This window comes from Trichosurus vulpecula, chromosome 9 (genome assembly GCF_011100635.1).
Source record: "Trichosurus vulpecula isolate mTriVul1 chromosome 9, mTriVul1.pri, whole genome shotgun sequence".
Classification (NCBI taxonomy): Eukaryota; Metazoa; Chordata; class Mammalia; order Diprotodontia; family Phalangeridae; genus Trichosurus; species Trichosurus vulpecula.
Window position 1 is genome coordinate 152,193,514 of NC_050581.1, and position 18,144 is coordinate 152,211,657.

At 39.9% G+C, this 18,144-nt stretch overlaps 1 protein-coding gene across 3 annotated transcripts in view; it reads right to left on the reverse strand.

The window, feature by feature from the left end:
- Positions 1–18,144, reverse strand: part of ATG7 (autophagy related 7) — a 244,062-nt gene that overhangs the window by 168,650 nt on the left and 57,268 nt on the right. For all 3 annotated transcript variants that reach the window (XM_036738091.1, XM_036738093.1, XM_036738092.1), the window contains 2 exons: positions 17,904–17,979; positions 1,769–1,849 (listed from right to left, as the gene is read on the reverse strand). In XM_036738091.1, the coding sequence (XP_036593986.1) occupies positions 1,769–1,849; positions 17,904–17,979 (157 nt within the window). The remainder of the gene's footprint in view (positions 1–1,768; positions 1,850–17,903; positions 17,980–18,144) is intronic.

The window sequence follows — 18,144 nt, forward strand, 5'->3', positions numbered from 1 at the left end:
CTCTCTTGCCAAGGTGATTTCTCTTCATGTCACCCCCTCCTCATAAACTCCAGAGGCTCCCAATTGCCTTGAGGGTCAAATATACAGTCTTCTGGATCAAAGTGAGGTAGTATTTATAAAGCGCTTAGCACGATGCCTGGCACATAGTAGGTGCTTAATAAATGCTTGCCCCCTTCTCCCACCTTCACCCTCCCCCTCCCCACCAGCATTTAAAGTCCATCACAGCCTATCTTTTTAGTCTTCTTGTACTTTACTCCCCTCAGAAACTCTAGGATCCACCTACCCTGTCCATCTCCCCACTCTGACTTTGCACTTGCCATCCCTCAGTCCCAGAATGCTCCCCCTTTTCATCTCCGCCTCTGAGATTCCCTGGATTCCTTCAAAACTCAGTTCAAACTTTCTTCAGGAAGGGGGTCTTTGCCAATCCCCTTAGCTGCTAGTGCCTTGCCCTCTGAGGTGACTTTGCATCTGCTCTCTACACGGAGATCGTACGAACCTGGTTATTTCTACGCTGTTTTCCCCATTAGAGAATGCTCCTTGAAGGAAGGGCACGTGTTTGTGCCTTCCTTTGTACCCCAAGGACTAACAATGAATGGCACATGGTAAGAACCTAACAGATATTCATGGACTGACTCAAATCTTAAATACACATCATCCAAGTTAAGCATAACACAGGAATTAAACATAGGAAATTGGGGAGAAGAAGGAGAAGGAATCCTACCATGAATTCCATGGCACCAACATGGAAGCTATGACAGCTTTATCTTTGTCAAATTAAGAGTTAAACTACAAACTCTCCCTAGAACTCCATCGGAAGGGCGCCTCTCTCACTGGAAGGCCGAAAAATTTGGCAAAGAAGATTCAAGATTAAAGAATGGGAACTGCCTTTGAAACCCAACCCTTCTCCTCCCCACCCCCACCCCTCACTATACCTCGAAGCCAGGAGCAGGTGGGCAGGACAAATAATTCCCAAATCATAATAGGAAGTACAGACACTGCACAATTCTACACACAGCTTGAATGTAATGATTGGGGCCCATCAAGGATCATAGGTCAAAAAAGGCCCTGGTGAAACTCAGCATTAGAAGGACTGAAAAAGTACCCAAAAGGAAATCATGCATGGCGTATGTACATGTGTAAAAATAAAATAGACAGTATCTTAAAGACTATTTATTTTTAAACCTGCCACAACTATGGTCTAAAAATACATTAGACAGTTTCCATTACCATGGACAACATCCCAGCTCTATTTTTAGAGCCTTTTTGGAAAGATCAAAGCTGAAAGGCCCTTTTTTTGGCTGCCTCCCAGGACCCTAATCTTTGTTTACATTTCATTTACTACACAAAGACAAGTGGGGGGGAATCTGCTTGGGTACCTCATCCCTTGGGTAATACACAGGACAGACCTAGGGGGAGGCAGACAAGTCAGGCTAGAGAAGCTGAAGCTGTGAACAAAACTTCAGGGCTCCAATAACTGATATGGATCTGAGGTAGGAAATTCAGCCTTTGGTTCAGACACCATAAACCAAGTCTTCATAGGTTGGTTCCTTTTTTGGCAAGAACAATGTGGGTCAGAGAGCTTAAATAGATGGAAGAAGAAAAGATCCTGAGCCTCAGTGTTTCCAGATACCTTCAGCCCTCTCTCCCCATCCAGAGCCACTGCAAATCTGGCTTCATGTCTCTTGTAATATTTATGGGGACACAGAAGTCAAATACAAGCCACCAAAGTGGTAAATAAAGCAAGTCAACCGGACGCAGAGTGACTTACTTTAGAGGAACAAGCAGTACACTTGTCAAAGGCCAGGCTGACAGGAAGGACGTGATCAAACCTTGACAGAAACCCTCGGATCTGAAAACAAAACAGCAAAAATTCACATGAGACTCCAATGAACAGATTCCCCCAGATCCAAGTTTCATGCCTGCCCAAGGAGGGGAATGGGCCATATACAGCAGCCCGGCCCCCTGTTATTCCCTTAGAAACAAAGGTGAATACAGAACACTGCCCTGTAAGCCCTCTGGGGGCAGCAGCTCCATGACCTTTATCGTTTTCTACAATTAAGTTCATCTGTAGGTGTCTGACTTAATGTAAGGCAAAATGTTGAAATGCAAGCTGCTCCTAATAAGTAGGAGAACAGCACCACCTGGAGTATAAAACTCTTGACTGCAGTTGACTTAAGAAAAAAGCCTTCAATAGGGGAAATCCAAGACAAATGAGGATCAAAATCTAATGACTAAAAAAGAGTGATTTAGACCAGTGGTGTCAAACTCAAAAAGCAATGGGGACCACTAACCATGCATAAGGATCCCCATGGGCAGCATCATGGCTTATTTTAAAATGCAATTAATTATCTGTTTTATGCTATTATTGCTCACCTAATATTTCCCAATCATTTTAATCTGGTTTGAGTCTCACTCTGGAATGTCATGGACTCCATGTGGCCATCTTTTAAAAAGTCATTTCATGTTGCCAAAATGTCATGTCATCCTTCATGGGGGAATAAGGTGGGATAGAGGAATATAAATTTGGAATGCTGTATATAATGTCAAAAAATTTTATTTATTGGTAAGCTTTGTTGAACATTTTTTTCTCTTTTTTGTTCTTTGTTATAAGAATAGATCTCTTGGAAGGGCTAAGAGAGGGATAAAATGGGAAATGTAGGTGATATAAAAACAAAAGCTATCAATAAAGTTGTATTTTTTTAAAATGCACTAACATAAGATAGCTTCGAAAACATGTTCAACTTTTCAAAAAAGCAACAATTAACAGAAAGTGTTCCACTGACAGAAAATGACAACGGGACAGCACATGCTTCACTTTTGAGTTTGGCCAATTATGTTGGCATTGCTCGATCTGTAAAATGAAGGGACAGGTGATCCCTGGAATAGGTAGGTGATCTCTAAAATCCCATCTGGCAGACAGTTGGTAGAGTGACTAGAGCTCTGGACACTGGAGACAAGAAGACCTGAGTTCAAATTCAACCTCAGACAATTACTAGCTGTATTACGCTGGTTAAGTCATTTAACTATTCTCAGCCCCAGTTTCCTCATCTGTAAAACAAGGACAATAACAGGTTTATTGTGAAGATAAAATAAGATATCTGTAAAATGCTTTATAAAATTTAAAGTGCTACAAAGGGAGATCCAGCAGAGAGAGAGGAAGAGAGAGAGAGAGAGTGAGAGAGAGGGAGAGTGTGAGAGAAGGGGAGAGAGACACACACAGAGACTGCAGAGTGGAGAGTGCTGAACAAGAGAGAATTGCAGAGATCAAGGAACTCCGAGTCAGGAGAGCTGCAGGAGAGAGGGCTGAGTGGCTAGTTAGGATTCGTGAGTGACTTTTTACAGGAAGGCCCTAGCAGTTGGAGGAAGTTACAGTATGGCTTGGCTCCTTGCTATAATATTTTGTTATAATTTCCTTGTTACTACAGTGAGGTGGGTTTACTGGTTTTGGATTATTATTGCTACTATATCAAATTGGGGGCATTGGTCCCTGGATTTGATCCTCTGGAGTCTAAATAAATGTTATACTTCCTCTGCCTTCTAAAAAAATTTTAAGTGCTATATAAATGCTAGCTATTATTATTAACATTCAATAAGCCTATAGCTTATTGAATATAGCTATACGCTTATATCAAATATCAAACCATTCTATTACTTGTGGTGAACTCATTATTGGAAGGATATACTTAGAGGAAGTTATTACAATATTATAATGTATCTGGCACTATGCAACGAGACCTAAAATTAATCTGAAATTGGAAGCTGGAGTTTGTCTCTTTCAGAAATGTTTGATGGTAAGACAACTCCAAAAGACTCATGATAGAAAATGCTGTCTGTCTCCAGAAAAAAAAACTATGGAGTTTGAATGCAGATCAAAGAATATTATTTGCTCTCTCTTTGTTTGTTTCTTCTTTCTCATGGTTTCTCCCATTGGTTCTAATTCTTCTTTATATATCACATGCCATCTTGGGGTGGGGGGAGGGGAGACATGGGGAGAAAATTTGGGACTCATAATCTTATGGAAGTGAATGTTGAAAACTAAAAATAAATAAATAAAAAACTAACTAACTAAATAATAAATAAAAAGGAATGACCGATGATTAATTAGAAATGATGGTCATGAATCTTGGGAAATGAGGCAGTTTCTCAGTTTCACATGTCTCAGCACCATGCTGACCATTTCCCAATGCCAGGCCCAAATCCTCGGTGATTGCCAGAGAAGGGCAGGGCAGAAAACATTATGTTCAGGGCCTCAGTACCTCGAAATACAGCCAGAAGAACTGTTTACACAAGGGCCACAATCATGTAAAGGAAAACAGAACTGAGAGATGTGAGAGTTCTGCCTGAGGCAGTAGGGACTGATCATAGCACACATCTCCCTCCTGTGGGCAGAGGGGGTGAGTGGGCTGCAGATGCAGAGGGAAGCGTTTTGTGGTTGGATGGAGCCAACCGGCTGCTTGGTTTTGTGAAAGAATATTTGCTCCAAAGAAGAGTTCTGAGGGTTCTTTCAGCAGTCAAGGGGAGAAAAGGGAAGGGGAAGTGACAGCAATATAAAAAAGAGCATCAATAAAACATTTATTTGAAAATTAAATTTTAATTTTAAAAACACAACAGCTCAGTGCATAATACCAAAGAGAGGTTAATAAATAACAATCCAAGCAGCCCATAGGAATATTAATCTTATGACAGGACTTGGCAGTTATAGACGTAAAAGAATGTTGGAATTGAAAGATTAGTTAGAATCCCCTGTACCTCAATACGGAGTCTTAATAGTTACTTTGAGTAAGCTTTGTCTTCTGTATCACAGCTTGCCATATTTTACTTTAATTAAAAAGCATATATAGTTATCGTTAATAGTTTAATCTCCAAAAGCTTACCACTTTTCGTATGTACACAGAATAATACTGAGATGCCTCTGCTAAAACAGTTCATGTTGGGGCAGAGAAGGGGCGGGGGGGGGGGAGAGCGAGAGAGAGAGAGAGCGAGAGAGAGAGAGAAAGAGAGCGAGCGCAAGAAGAAGAAAAGAGAGGGAAGAAGTGGGGGAGATGAAATGGGGAGAAAAGAGAGGGAGAGAGAAGAAAATAAAGGGAAGGAGGGAAATAGAAGAAAAGAGTGAAGAGAGGGAAAGAAGAGAGGGGAAGAGGGAAAGGAGAGGGAAGGGAGAGAGGGGTAAAGATAAGAAGGAGAAAGAGGAAAAGAGATGGAGAGAGTGGGGGAGAGAAGAGGAAAGAGGAGGAAAATATTCTGGTTAGGCAGCCCCTGCTACACAATCATCTACGCAAAGTTGGTGCCCTCAGAGACTGGTTTTATTAGGAAGAGATGAAAATCTTCAGAAGGAATACACATTCATAAAGCTAAGAAAATAAGGCCTAAAGAGACCTGATACCAACTTAAGGTAAATTAAAACAGAAAAGCTCCTCTTGAGATGCCTCAAATGAATGACCTCCTTTTTTCTGTCTCAGGTATCTGGGCTTAACCAAGGTCCAAACCAAAAGGGAGAAAAATCCATTTCTACAACTAAATACAGTAAAAGTTCTTGTCTACAGTACTGCAATTCAAAGTTTCCTTTTATTTCTACCTCCCCCCAGCCCCCACCATCCTTGAAATCTCTTGTGTTGGTAACTAGTATTTCCCCACAACTCGTATTCGAGACATAAGGAGCAGGTAGGAGTGAGCTCCCAAACATGTCTTTTAACCCTTCACTAGCACAGCCCCCCTCTAGAGAGCACACAGGCAGCAGGAGTCCTTGTACACCAAAGTTTCTGAACCTAGTTGTGGTATCAGCCCCTTGGGCACCAGGTTGGTCAGGCCTATGAACCCCTTCTCAGAATCATATTTTTAAATGCATAAAACACATAGATGGACTCAGGGTATAGAATAAGACACACATTTTTTGGACATGGCCAATGCTGAAATTTGTTTCCTTTGTGTGAAATATTTGTTATAAGGGTTTTGTTTTTCTTTTGTTCCTCACCCACCCATAGACAAGGGTAGGGAGAGAAAACTGATTTTTACTTATTAACATTTTTTTAAATATAAAACACAAAGTACTGCAATGGAAACCAATTATTGAAATAAAGATCTTTTCCCCTCATCCAAGTTCATGACTCCCTGAAATCTGTTAAGAACCTGTGGTCCACACAATCTTATCAGGTTCTTAACACATTCAGAGATGCCTCCCAAGGCAATGCACACTTGTAGCCTTTCCTGGCAAAGATCCCACAGGCATGTTCCAAATAACACTGAAGCCCATCACAATGTGAAACCGTCATTCAGTCCACTGCACACTATTGGCCTGTTCCTAGGCACCACCTGCTCCTTGTCTTACCTAATGTGTGTTTCACAAACCCAATTAACAGCATTAGGAGGGCATCTCTAGACTTGGTCAGCTGCTCTGAGATCTCAGCCCTAGCTATTTTCTATCTGGTGGCTCTTATCAATCACTCCCCAGTACAGAGCTGAGTCATTATCTACTCTCCTTTGTGACTCATCCCTTGGTAATCTTTCTCCAAACAGTAATTTCCCTCCCACCTCCAGTTTACAGCCCTAAACTTGGCCTGGTACTACAGAAGCTTCTTTCCCCTCTCCCACTCCCAATCTAGGTATTTAAACACAGAAAGAACTCTAACTAAAGGAAGGGAGCTAGTGCTTCCCTCCTTAAAGAGATGCGTGGATTGAGGAACTACCATGTGACTCATGCAGTAACTGTCTCTCCGTCTCAAGTTTCCACTCTCTAAAGTAGAAATGGTGGGTAGTTGCTCATAACAAATAATTAAAGCAGATAATAAAAATGAAGACTAGAGATATTTAATGTCTTTCAGTTGAATGTTATATTATTACAATGGCCAAGCTTGGCTCCAGAGAAGAGCTGAGAAAATGTTCCTCTCCTTTTGTTCTGGAGGCTATGGATGTGGCACGCTGCATTTGCAGAGACACATGCTGTATTGCCTAGTGCTTTATTTCCTCTCTCTGTTATATGCTATGGCTTACTGGATAAAGGAAGGAGGATATATTTGGAAATGAATGTGGTTAAAACCAAAGATATGACAAATTAAAATAAAAAAAGTTTTTAGGATTTTCAGGGTGGATAAAGAGGGGCAGTCTGGACATGAGGAAGACCCCAGTTTAAATCCTGCCTCTGACGAATATCAGCTCTAAAACTTTAGGTGGCAACAACAAAAAAGTTGTTCACAATGGTGAACAAGGTTAGAGTATATATGTTATTTATACTGAAAAACAAAATGTACGTATTGGAAATAAAATGTCTTTCAGACTTGCTCTCTTCTGATCTTGCTTACACCCACTGTGCTTTTCTGTCCCTAGCCAGTGAGATAATTGCAGTATCCCTGATTGGGCTCCTGAATAGCATACTGGCAATTAGCTGTAATTCCAAATGCCTCCCTAAAAGACAAAAACATCTATGAGGGGGAAGAAGAGAGGAGAAGAAAAGAGGTTTTGTTTTGTTTTTTAAAACCCTCTAGAACAAACATTAGTGTTCCATCCACAAAGATTTGTATAGTCTTGTTTGTGTAATTCTAATGGGTTGGTCATTCAGATGCTTGCAATGCCAACTGACTGTTATAAGTCAGTCAGTCTTTCCAAAAAAAATTAACTTTAATAAATGGCCACAGCACACTTGGCACTGAAAATAATGTGTGCTAGCACAAGTCATCTAATAATGATGCATTTAGCATTTATATAGTACCTACTATATGCCAGGTACTGTGCTAAGTACTTTATAAATATTATCTCATTTGTTGCTCACAATAACCCTGGGAAGTAGGTACTACTATCATCCTCATTTTACATTTGAGGGAACCGAGGCAAAGAGAGGTCAAGTGACTCGCCCAAGGTCACATAGCTAGTAAATATCTGAGGTCACAGTTGAACCCCGGTCTTTCTGACTCCAGGCATAGTGCTCTATACATTATGCCATTATGGAAATCCAGAGCCCCCCAAAAAATATTTCAAAAAAGGATCCATTTATCTCCCGTAGCTCTCCTAAGCCAACCTATGCCCTCCTGTGTGCCTCCCTACTTCTCATCCTCAGCACAGGAATAAGGGGAAAGGAAGGGGCAAGCAGACAGCTCCTCATGTGTGGAGGGCCTCTCTTCCAATGCATTGAGGCCCAGAGAAGTGAAGGGAATTGCCCAGCATCATACAATTCTTTAATGGCAGAGTTAGGGCTAGGGCTCAGTGCTCTGTCTGTTACATCCTACATGGAGACAAACATTATCCTGGCTCAGTTCAAAACCCACTTCCTTCATAAGCTATCCCCCAAATCAATCATTCAATCGGGCTCTGGAGATATAAAAACTAAAGTGAATTAGTCATAGCTCGTAAGAAGTTGACATTGCATAGATCGAGTCAACAGGAACATGAATGAGGATATACAGATTATGGGCACAATTAATACACAGTAATTTTGGGAGGGAGGGCACAAAAAGCTGGACGGGGGGAGAAATCCCAAAAGGCTTCAGATAAAAGGTGTTCATTGATATGAGTCTTGAAGGAAATAAGGCTTCAAGATGGCACAAGTGAAAAGAAGCACATTTCAGGCCCAGGGGTCAGTCACTGCAAAGGCTTGTTGATAAGAGATGGAGCATGGCACATGAAGAACATCAAGGCCAGTTTGGCTGGACCACAGAATGTGTAAAGGGTAGTAACATACAATAAGGGCAGAAAAGTAGCACAGCACCTGGCACATAGTAGGAGCTTAATAGATGTTTAACAATTGATTGGCTGAAGAGGAAGTTGGGACCAGGGTGTGAAGGGCTTTAAATTCCAAACAGAGGCATTTAGGTTTAATCCTAGAGGCAACTGGGGCAACTGGAGATTAGTGAATTAGAAGAAGGACATGGTCAGACCTGCACTTTAGGAAAATCATTTTGGTAGTGAGATGGAGGATGGATCGGAGTAAGCAGTGACTTGGAGTAAGGACTAATTAAGACTCTATTATAACAGTCCAGGCAAGGGTGAATGAAGGCCTGAAATAAAGGCGATGGGACAGATGTCATGGAGGTACAAACACAAGCTCTGGCCACTAAATGGATGTGTAAGTCGAAAGAGAGTTAAAGATGACATCCAGATGGTAAGAGGAGGGATCTGATGGAGTACTTGACAGAAACATGGAAGTCTGGAAGAAATGAGTTTTAGAGAAAAAGACAATGAGTTCTCTTTTGGATGTGTTGAATTTGAGATGTCTATGAAACCCATCATTTGGTGTGTCCAACAGGTAGCTAATCGTCTGGGGAGGGAGCCCTGGAGAGAGATTGGGGCTGGATAGGAAGCTGTCCTAGCGTTCTGAATAGGCCATGGTAGCCGATAAAATCGCCAATGCAAATGATTTGGATAAAGAACTGACAAAGGAGAGAAAAGGGAAAGGTCAGAGCAAAGAAAGCCACAAGAAACCAGCATCACAACAATCCAAGGAGAGTACAGACGCCTAATCTCCTCTCCTCCATACCTACAGCTCTCAGTGTCTCAGCAGGGTAGTCTAAGGCAGTGATAGCCAACTCAAAGAGAATTTCTGAAGGTGTACATGCTGACTTAGAAAACTACAAATGAACATTATCTATGCCACATTGCATTTTTATTTATTCTGTTAAACATTTCCCAATGACATCTTTTCGGGGGGAGGGGGGGGCCAGGACAATTGGGGTTAAGTGACTTGCCCAAGGTCACACAGCTAGTACGTGTCAAGTGTCTGAGGCCGGATTTGAACTCTGGTCCTCCTGACTCCAGGGCCAGTGCTCTACTCACTGCGCCACCTAGCTGCCCCTTCCGGTGACATCTTAATCTGGCTCTGGCTTAAGTGGTGAGTTTGATGCTTCTGTCAAGTGGAGCAGGTGCTAGGCTTGGGGGTCAGAAAACAAGCGTTAGAGCCAGGACTTACATGCCATAAGAGAAGGGTAAGTCACTTCATCTGAGTTTCAGGCTTCAGAACACTAATTTCTACCTCTCTTGCCTGCCTAAGAGGGAGGAGGATGGGTACAGGGAGAAAAGAAAGCAAAAAGAAGAGAGAAAAAGGGAAAAAAGGAAAAGAAGAAAGAAGCTAGAGAACAGAAATAGCCATGCGTAGGCAAGTTTCAATTACCTTTACTTATTACTTCTGTTATAAATCAATCAATAAATCAATAAAATGGAGAAAATATAATAAAGGATAGTAAAACCCTCCTACTTTTTATACCTCTTTAGACAGTATTTATACCTATCACAGCTAGAAATAAGCACTTTGAGATCAAAACTCATGGTTACCTCTTATGGCAACTTAAAATCCAAAAGAGAAAAATAAAGTTTCCTAGCAGGTACACATATATGGGCACACACACATACATGCAAAACTGTAACCTGCTGACTTAACTTTATACCAGCTTCTTGCAGATTTGGCAATATATTTAGAGCCTAGAGTTCACATAACTACAAATCAACCCCCAATGTAAGATAAATCTTGGCTGAAGAGCAGCATCTTAATTAAGTTTAAGGCCAAAATGGAAAAGTTCGCTATTGCACAATTGCTAGCAAACCACAGGGCTCTCTCCTTCATACAGCAGCTTCATTCAGCATCACTGTCCCACCTTTTCTCATAGCACTAAATCTATAAGGGGTAGGAAAACCAGGGTCCAGTTGGCTTCGGGCCTCACCTATCATCCTAGGAAAAGTTAAAACAATTAAGTGAGCCCTTGATTTATTCCTTGGCATTCTTTCAGTTCTTCTATCGCCAACAAATTCCCTGCCCACCTCCATTCTGAATTGCAATTTAGTTTTCCAATTTTTTTTCTTACAAGAATAAATTGGATCTCACAGAGAATAAGTGGGATCTCACATTTTAGTCAGGATTGCTTCACCAGCTAATCACACTAAGTTCTTGAACTCATAATATTTCTTTAACTGGAAGAGTCATGAATGAATCCTTTAGGGGTAACTTATGATGTATACAAACGCTCCTGCTTTCTCTTTCCCACTTGTCCTTGGGGGCACCATGGATCAGAGAAGGGGCACAGGAAGAAAAGTGCCTCTATCCTGCCTTTGGCCTCACATACTTCCTGGCCTGGCTTATCTACAAAACCCTTCCTCCAGGTCAGTGGCCTCCCCAATTTCTCCTCCTGGGCTCCCCTAATGAATTTTGCCAGGGCTCCACAAGCCTTGGACTATTTCAGGAGATAACTCTCTCCTTTCTTAAATGAATACAAAAATAACCAAGAATTCACAGGCTCATGGATTTTTAGGTGGAAAGGGCCTCAGAGATCACCTAGTCCAGGGGAAACAGGCCCTCTATTGGACAGCTAGTGGGAACACGGATTGTCACAAAGCCAACTGCGCTCTCTAATTCAGTGATTCCAGTGCTACATACTATGAGTCAACCTCAGTCTCAGTTTTCTCATCTGTAAAGTAGGAATAATAACAGCACCTCACAGAGTTGTTACAAGGACCAAATGAGTTAATAACATTAAAATGCTTTGCAAAGCTTATGGCAGCACGATATAAATGTTTGCTGTCATTATGTAGACAGGAGTGTTATTGACAGGGGAGGGTGGCGGGGGAAGCCTCTGTGCAGAAACGTTCCCTTATGCTTTATCTGTAAAACTGAAACCCTGGAAACAATCTATGTCCAGTGATTAGACAATGGTCAGACAGATTATGCCATGTTAATTTGAGATAAAGCCATTGTGTGGTAAGAGATGAAAAAAAATATAAACACGCAAAGAAATATCAGAGGCTTTAGGGTGATGCAAAACAAGGTTGGAAGGGTAAGAATACAAATGGATTATAACCATACAAATAAAGTATAAGAAAAGCAACAACACTTTGTAGACATACAAATGGACTGAAAAAAGGATGTAGACTAAGTTAGCATAGTCAATTTCTTTCTAAAATGGATATACTTTTCCCTAATCAAATGTAAATAAAGTCTTTATTTGAATTACTCTATATTTTAATTTTTGTAGGTTGTTTTTAAGTGTACAATTAAAAAAATTAATACTTGTGAAGAATCTTCTAAATTATATTCAGAAGCATTTATTAAGTGTCTACTATGTGCCAGACACTCTACTAGGTACTGAGGATGCAAAGACAAAAATAAAAGTCACTTTCCTCCATCCTGGTCCAGCTGAAAGATTCCCTAGTTCCTGGCACCTCTCCCTCATTCTCAGAATCGAGACCCTGTTCATCAGCTCTAGCTCTGCCTTGTCTTCCAAAAATGACCTAAGCCATTGAACTAAATCCTGTGAATCAAAGAGTGGGATGGACCTCAGAGCTCATCTAGCTAATTCTCACATTTTACTGCCTGGGAAACTGAGGAGCAGAAAGGTTAAATGACTTGCCTGAGGTCATATCATTAACTAGTTACAGCTAGAATTTCACTCTTTCTAGTTACATCTTGGTCTAGCTAGCCTATAGGGCTAGTGAATGAGGAACAAAAAGTCCTTTCCTGTCTAGCTTGGGTCCTACCTAAAATTTAGATTAAACAGGCAGCCTTGAGCCTAAGTATCCTACTATGCCCCTCTTAAAAAATAATTTTGGTCATAAAATTAACAACACTAACAGAAGTGAACAAAATGAGGAATAAAAATCATGCACAAAATAAAACTAAACTACACCAAAAGGAAAACACTTTAACACATCTCATTTGCTCTATTATTTTCTAGTCTCCCTTCAGTGTATTGAAAAGATTTTTTTGCTTTTTTTATGTAGTTTTATTTGGTATAGTTTGGTTTTTTTTAATATAGAAAAACCCAATATTCATGGCTTTTTTCTGGTTGTCTTCTTTCTGTATCACTTCACATAACACTTCATATTTCATAGTCATTTTAGTGCACAACAGATTCACAAGATTTAGAATGGGATGGACTTTAGCAATCACCTAGTCCAATTTTTAACAATATTTCATTGCAATATGCCAATAATATACATCTTATCCAGCTATTCCCCAGCTGTTGGAAAGATAGGTTGTTTATAATACAAATAAATCCACTATGAATACTATTAGATACCTAGACCTGTTAGCCTTCTTAATAACATTAGAAGATATTGCTAAGTTGAGGGGATAGCCCTGGTTGTAGGACCACTAGGTCAAAGGGACTAAGTTTTGTAACTCATTGCGTATTGCCAGAAGGCCCTCCGGAAAGATTGCATCAATTCACTGCATCACCAACAGTGCAATAGTATGTCTATTTCTTCAGAGCCTCCATAATTGAATTTTACCATTTTTAACTATCTCTACTAATTTTATGAAGGCCAGGTGGTATTTCAAAATTACTTTAATGTGTATTTCTCTATGAGTTTGACCAATTTTTAAAATGATTAACAATTTGTGTTTCTTCAAGAATTGTCTGTCCATGTCTTTTATAAACATTTATCCATTGAGAAATGGACATTTTTCTTGTAAATTTGTATCACAGAATCATGGGATCATAGATCTAGAGCTGGAAGGGACCCGAGAGGTCATCTGGTCCAATTCCCCTCATTTTATAGATAAGGAAACTAAAGCCCAAGGAAGGCAAGTGATTTGTCCAAGGTCACACTGGTCAAGTTGAGATTCAAAGCCCAGGCTTTCAGCATTCTTGGCAGCATCATACTGTACCTATTCCTTATCGATTGTGGATATCCAAGCTGGATCGTAACGTGTATCATTTTCTCTTTTTCTCCTCACCTACAATGTCTGTTGATAGCACCACCTTCCCAGTTACCAAAGATCAAAAACTTAGAGCCATCTTTGATTCTTCCTTTTCTTTCTACTCCCACATCCAGTTTGTTGTTAAATCTTGTCACTCCTCCAGACTGGCAACACCTCCTGAACCTACCCCCTTCTCTCCACTCTACTCCACTCAATTTTATCATCTTTGTTCAGGGTCTCAGCACTCCTCTCAGAGAGAGTTGTAAGAGACTCCAGGTGCAGTGGCCACTCCTTCAAGTCACACCAAATATCATTCAATAAAGGGAGCCAGGGCAAACATCTGCAACTCGACTTCCTGTGCATGGGCATTCAATGCAATTCATCAGCAGGCAATCTAACATTTCATGGCTCTGGGTTTCAAATTCTCATGAAAGCAATGAAAGACATGCTCTGGTCTCCTAGGATTCAGTCATAGTCCCAGGAGCCAGAACAAGACAACATTTTGGGAATGAGAACTCGTAGTTTATAGGGGTTGGCATTACACTGTTTAATTGCCACAATGTTTAATTGTCCTTAAGATTAGGTAGAAAGTAATTATTCCTGTGCCCATATGAAGAATCTAACCGATCTGTAAATGGAGCAAACATTAAAGAGCAGTGCATCTTGCACTGATTGCTTTGCTATTTAATAAAAGTGAGTTTTTAAAAATTAATGTCATTCTATTTGGGGCCTAAATCAAGACTCTACATTCAACCAGTCCACAGATGAGTCGATCTCTTTTTATTCTAAGTTCCAGAGGCAGCACAGCATTGTGGGAAAAGCAAGGAGCTAGAAGCTCAAGTCTCTGTAGCTGGATGATCTTGGGCAAGTGGCCTCACTTCCATGAATGAAGCTCAATTTCCTCATCTCTAAAATGGGCATAACAATCCCTGCCCTGACCACCCTCAAAGGGATATTGTGAGGATGAAGCAAGATGGCTCTTTGAGGATATTTTGTGACCTACAAAGCGCTACATAAACATAAGGAGTTGTTAATAATATGGAAGAAATATTGCCTGGAGAAATAAGAAACTTTGCCCAAATTACACAACGAGCCAGTGGGGCCCTTGTGACGTTCAGTTCAAGAAGATCATATTTATAAAACATCCCATCCCACAGAACACAACCAAAGAATCTATTTGAAGAAAAATACAAATGAAGCCCAAGAACCAAAGCTGTTTACACTGTCTCCATGGCTCTATTGTACATAAAGTACGTGAGGAGAAGATACTAAGTACCTCTCCAACAGGAAATCATTTGTCCCAAAAACCCAGGGAAAGTAGAAATAAAGTGTTGAGTGTGGATCCAAATATTGCAACACAGCTCAGTGTTATTGTGGAAATGATGTTTCTCTAATCACAACAATTGCATAAACTGATGAACTCTACTTAAAAAAAAATTCCAAGTTGTAAATGAAGACACAAAAACCTGATTAATTTATAAGATTCTCTATAGACTTTCTTTTTTGAGCGTGGCTAAAAATAAAAGCTTAAATCTTTTGATAACATAAGCAAGCAATTCCACAAGTGCTACAACCCTATCCATATATGGCTGCTTGTCTTCAGTCTCTGAAAAGGCCAAATGAAGACCAACAACTAAAATAACCCTTCAGATGCAAAAAAGGAAGAAACAAGGATGAGGGCAAGTAAAAGAATGGCAAAGCGCTTTGGGATTCAGTGGGACAAATAACACCAAGTATGATTAGTTGACACAGTACTTTAAAAATCAGGCTTCTTGAATTTTGACATGACATCTACTATAAAGAGATGTTCTGCTTTCTGGTCTAGGCAGTGAGGAAACTGTAATTATAGTAATTTGGCATAAAAGACAGAAAGACGGAAACTAGTGTTGGGCTGTGATTGAAAATTTAATTAAGGTCATTTTCAGTGAGAACCAGCAAAGTGAAAATGAGGGCACATCTCCCAAGGGCACCAGTGAAGGGAATTAATGAATGTCAAAATGGGTGAGGTGGTCTGAAATAAGATCTGGGAGTATAGGTCAGTGCCTTATCTGCTTACCTGCATAAATGTTCATTATATGATCTATTTTGTCCTTCTTGAAATGTAGACAGAAGAAATTTGATAGGATTAATATATTACTGTCAAACAAGGCAACGTGGCACACATAAAACGAGACTTGTCTGGGAGTCGGGCAACCTGGCTTCCAGTCCGGGCTCTGCCACCAACTCCATGAATAACCTTCTTCCTCTCTTTAGTCTCACTTTCTGTCTCTGTAAAATGAGGAGCCTACAATATTTGAAAATCTCTGAAATTTCACTTCTTCCCTTTCAAACTGGTAAAGATGATAAAAGATGGACTGAGTCAATGCTGGAGGAGGTGCAGAAAGTCAAGTGTACTAAAATGCTGTTGTTGATAGAACTATGAATTGGATCCAACCTTTCTGGGAAAGGAGTTGGAATTATTTGAAAAAGTTCCTAACCTTTGACCTAGCAATCCTAGTATAGGTCACATACCCCGAGGAAGTCAAAGACAAAAAGGAAAGTCCCATAAAAGACAAAATATTCATAGAAGCATTTTTTTTTGTGAGAGCAGAGAGCTATTGACAGGATGATGAGTACCCACAGAATGGGGAAAGGCTTAACAAACTGTGATAGATGAAAGAAATGAGATGTTACATAGTACTGCAAGAAACCAAGAATATGAAGAATTACAGAAACATGGAAAGACAGGTATGATGAAGAGCAATGTAAACAAAACTATAACAATATGCACAATGGTTAAATAAAGTAAATAAAAAGACGCCTTGGGGTACATGCTCTGGAGTGGAATGGGTCAAAAGGTATGACCTATTTTGGTAACTTTACTCACAAATGGATTCAGAATAAATGCAATGACTAATACTGAACCCTTAAGTAAGCAGAACCAGGAAAACTCTCTCTCTATATATATATATGTATGTATATACACACACACACACACACACATATATATATACACATATATATGTATATATGTGTGTGTGTGTGTGTGTGTGTGTATATATGTGTATATATATATATATATATATATATATATATATATATATATATATATATATGATGTAAACGGAATGAACAGTCCAAGAAAAACTCCAACCCAAATCAAAACTGAATGCTATAAAATGATGAAAATCAAGTTTGGTTTCAAAGAAGAGATAAAAGAAGGTACCTCCCACCACTTCTTTATAGAGGTGGGGGTATGGGTATGTATTATTACTTATAATGACATTTTTTCCCCTCTATATTGCTAAATTTGTATTTTCCTTCTTTTTTCATTCTGAATCTCTGGGAGGGAAAGTGATACATTGGGGAAAGTGGTGATATAAAAATATATCAATAAAATTTTATTTTAAAAAATACTGAATCCAGATGTCAGACGACTATGGATCCTGGATGTGGCAGATATGGACAACCACAAAAGTACCGGTCAGTTTTGCTTGACTCTTTTCCTTTATGACAAAGGCAGGTTTGGGGGAGGTGGGGAAAGGGTATCTAGGAAAAGAATTGAGATGTAAAAAACCAAAAATATCAATAAAATTTTAGAGATGAAAATTGGGGGCTAGACTTTCTTTTTAAGATCTCTTCCAGCAATAAAACTGCATAACTTTTTTCTTGATAATCCCCCAACACAACTGATTATCAAGGTCACGCTTTCATGAAAGTACTGATTCTGACAACTTTTCATAGTCTGTATTCTAAGTTAAGCTACACAGAGAAGAAAAATGATTCACAAAAATTAAGGAAAAAAATTCTTCTTCAAATGTCTCGGAAATCATAGCAAAAAGGGCAAGAGAAAAGATGATTCAACTTCCAAATGAATTTTACTGGTACTTTGTTTTGCCCTGGAAATGACTACTTACAAGGGTTTTTCAAATCTATTTTCTACAAAGACATGGGGGCTTTTCAGCCATATTATAGACTTCTCAGCATTTATACTTACATGCAAGACTAGGTTCTGCTCAGAATAGTTTTATATTTGATAAGTGAGTCAATATGCTAAATACTTCCAGTGATCTAAGTGATTTTCTTTGGTAATTCCCATTAATTCTTCATCTAGAGTAACTGTCTAGGTGGTCATAAATCTCCTCCCCCTGGAGGCCCAGGGCAGTTCCCCACCCCCGCACTCAAGGGACAATGGAGTGGTCATAGGTTTTGGGCTGGGCCAAAGTGAACAGCTGGAAATCACCCAAATTGCCTTTTCTTTGCATCACTGGGCTCAGATCCAAAGTTTTTATTTCATTTCCAAATCACTAACCTGATGAGGCACAAGCCCAAGTGAAGTGGGAGGTTCGTTCATGCGATCATCACTGCTACTAGCAACAGCATAGCCCCTGGGGAAAGGAGAGAATCAGAGCCACTCAACAGTAACAGTTTACACTTAACAGATGTGAAGATGATCCAAGAGGTGAGCCATGTGACTTTTAAAGGGTGACCATGATGTCCTTTCTATGCAGCAGGAAAGAACTAATTCCTCCCAAGTCAAATGGCCTTGTCTA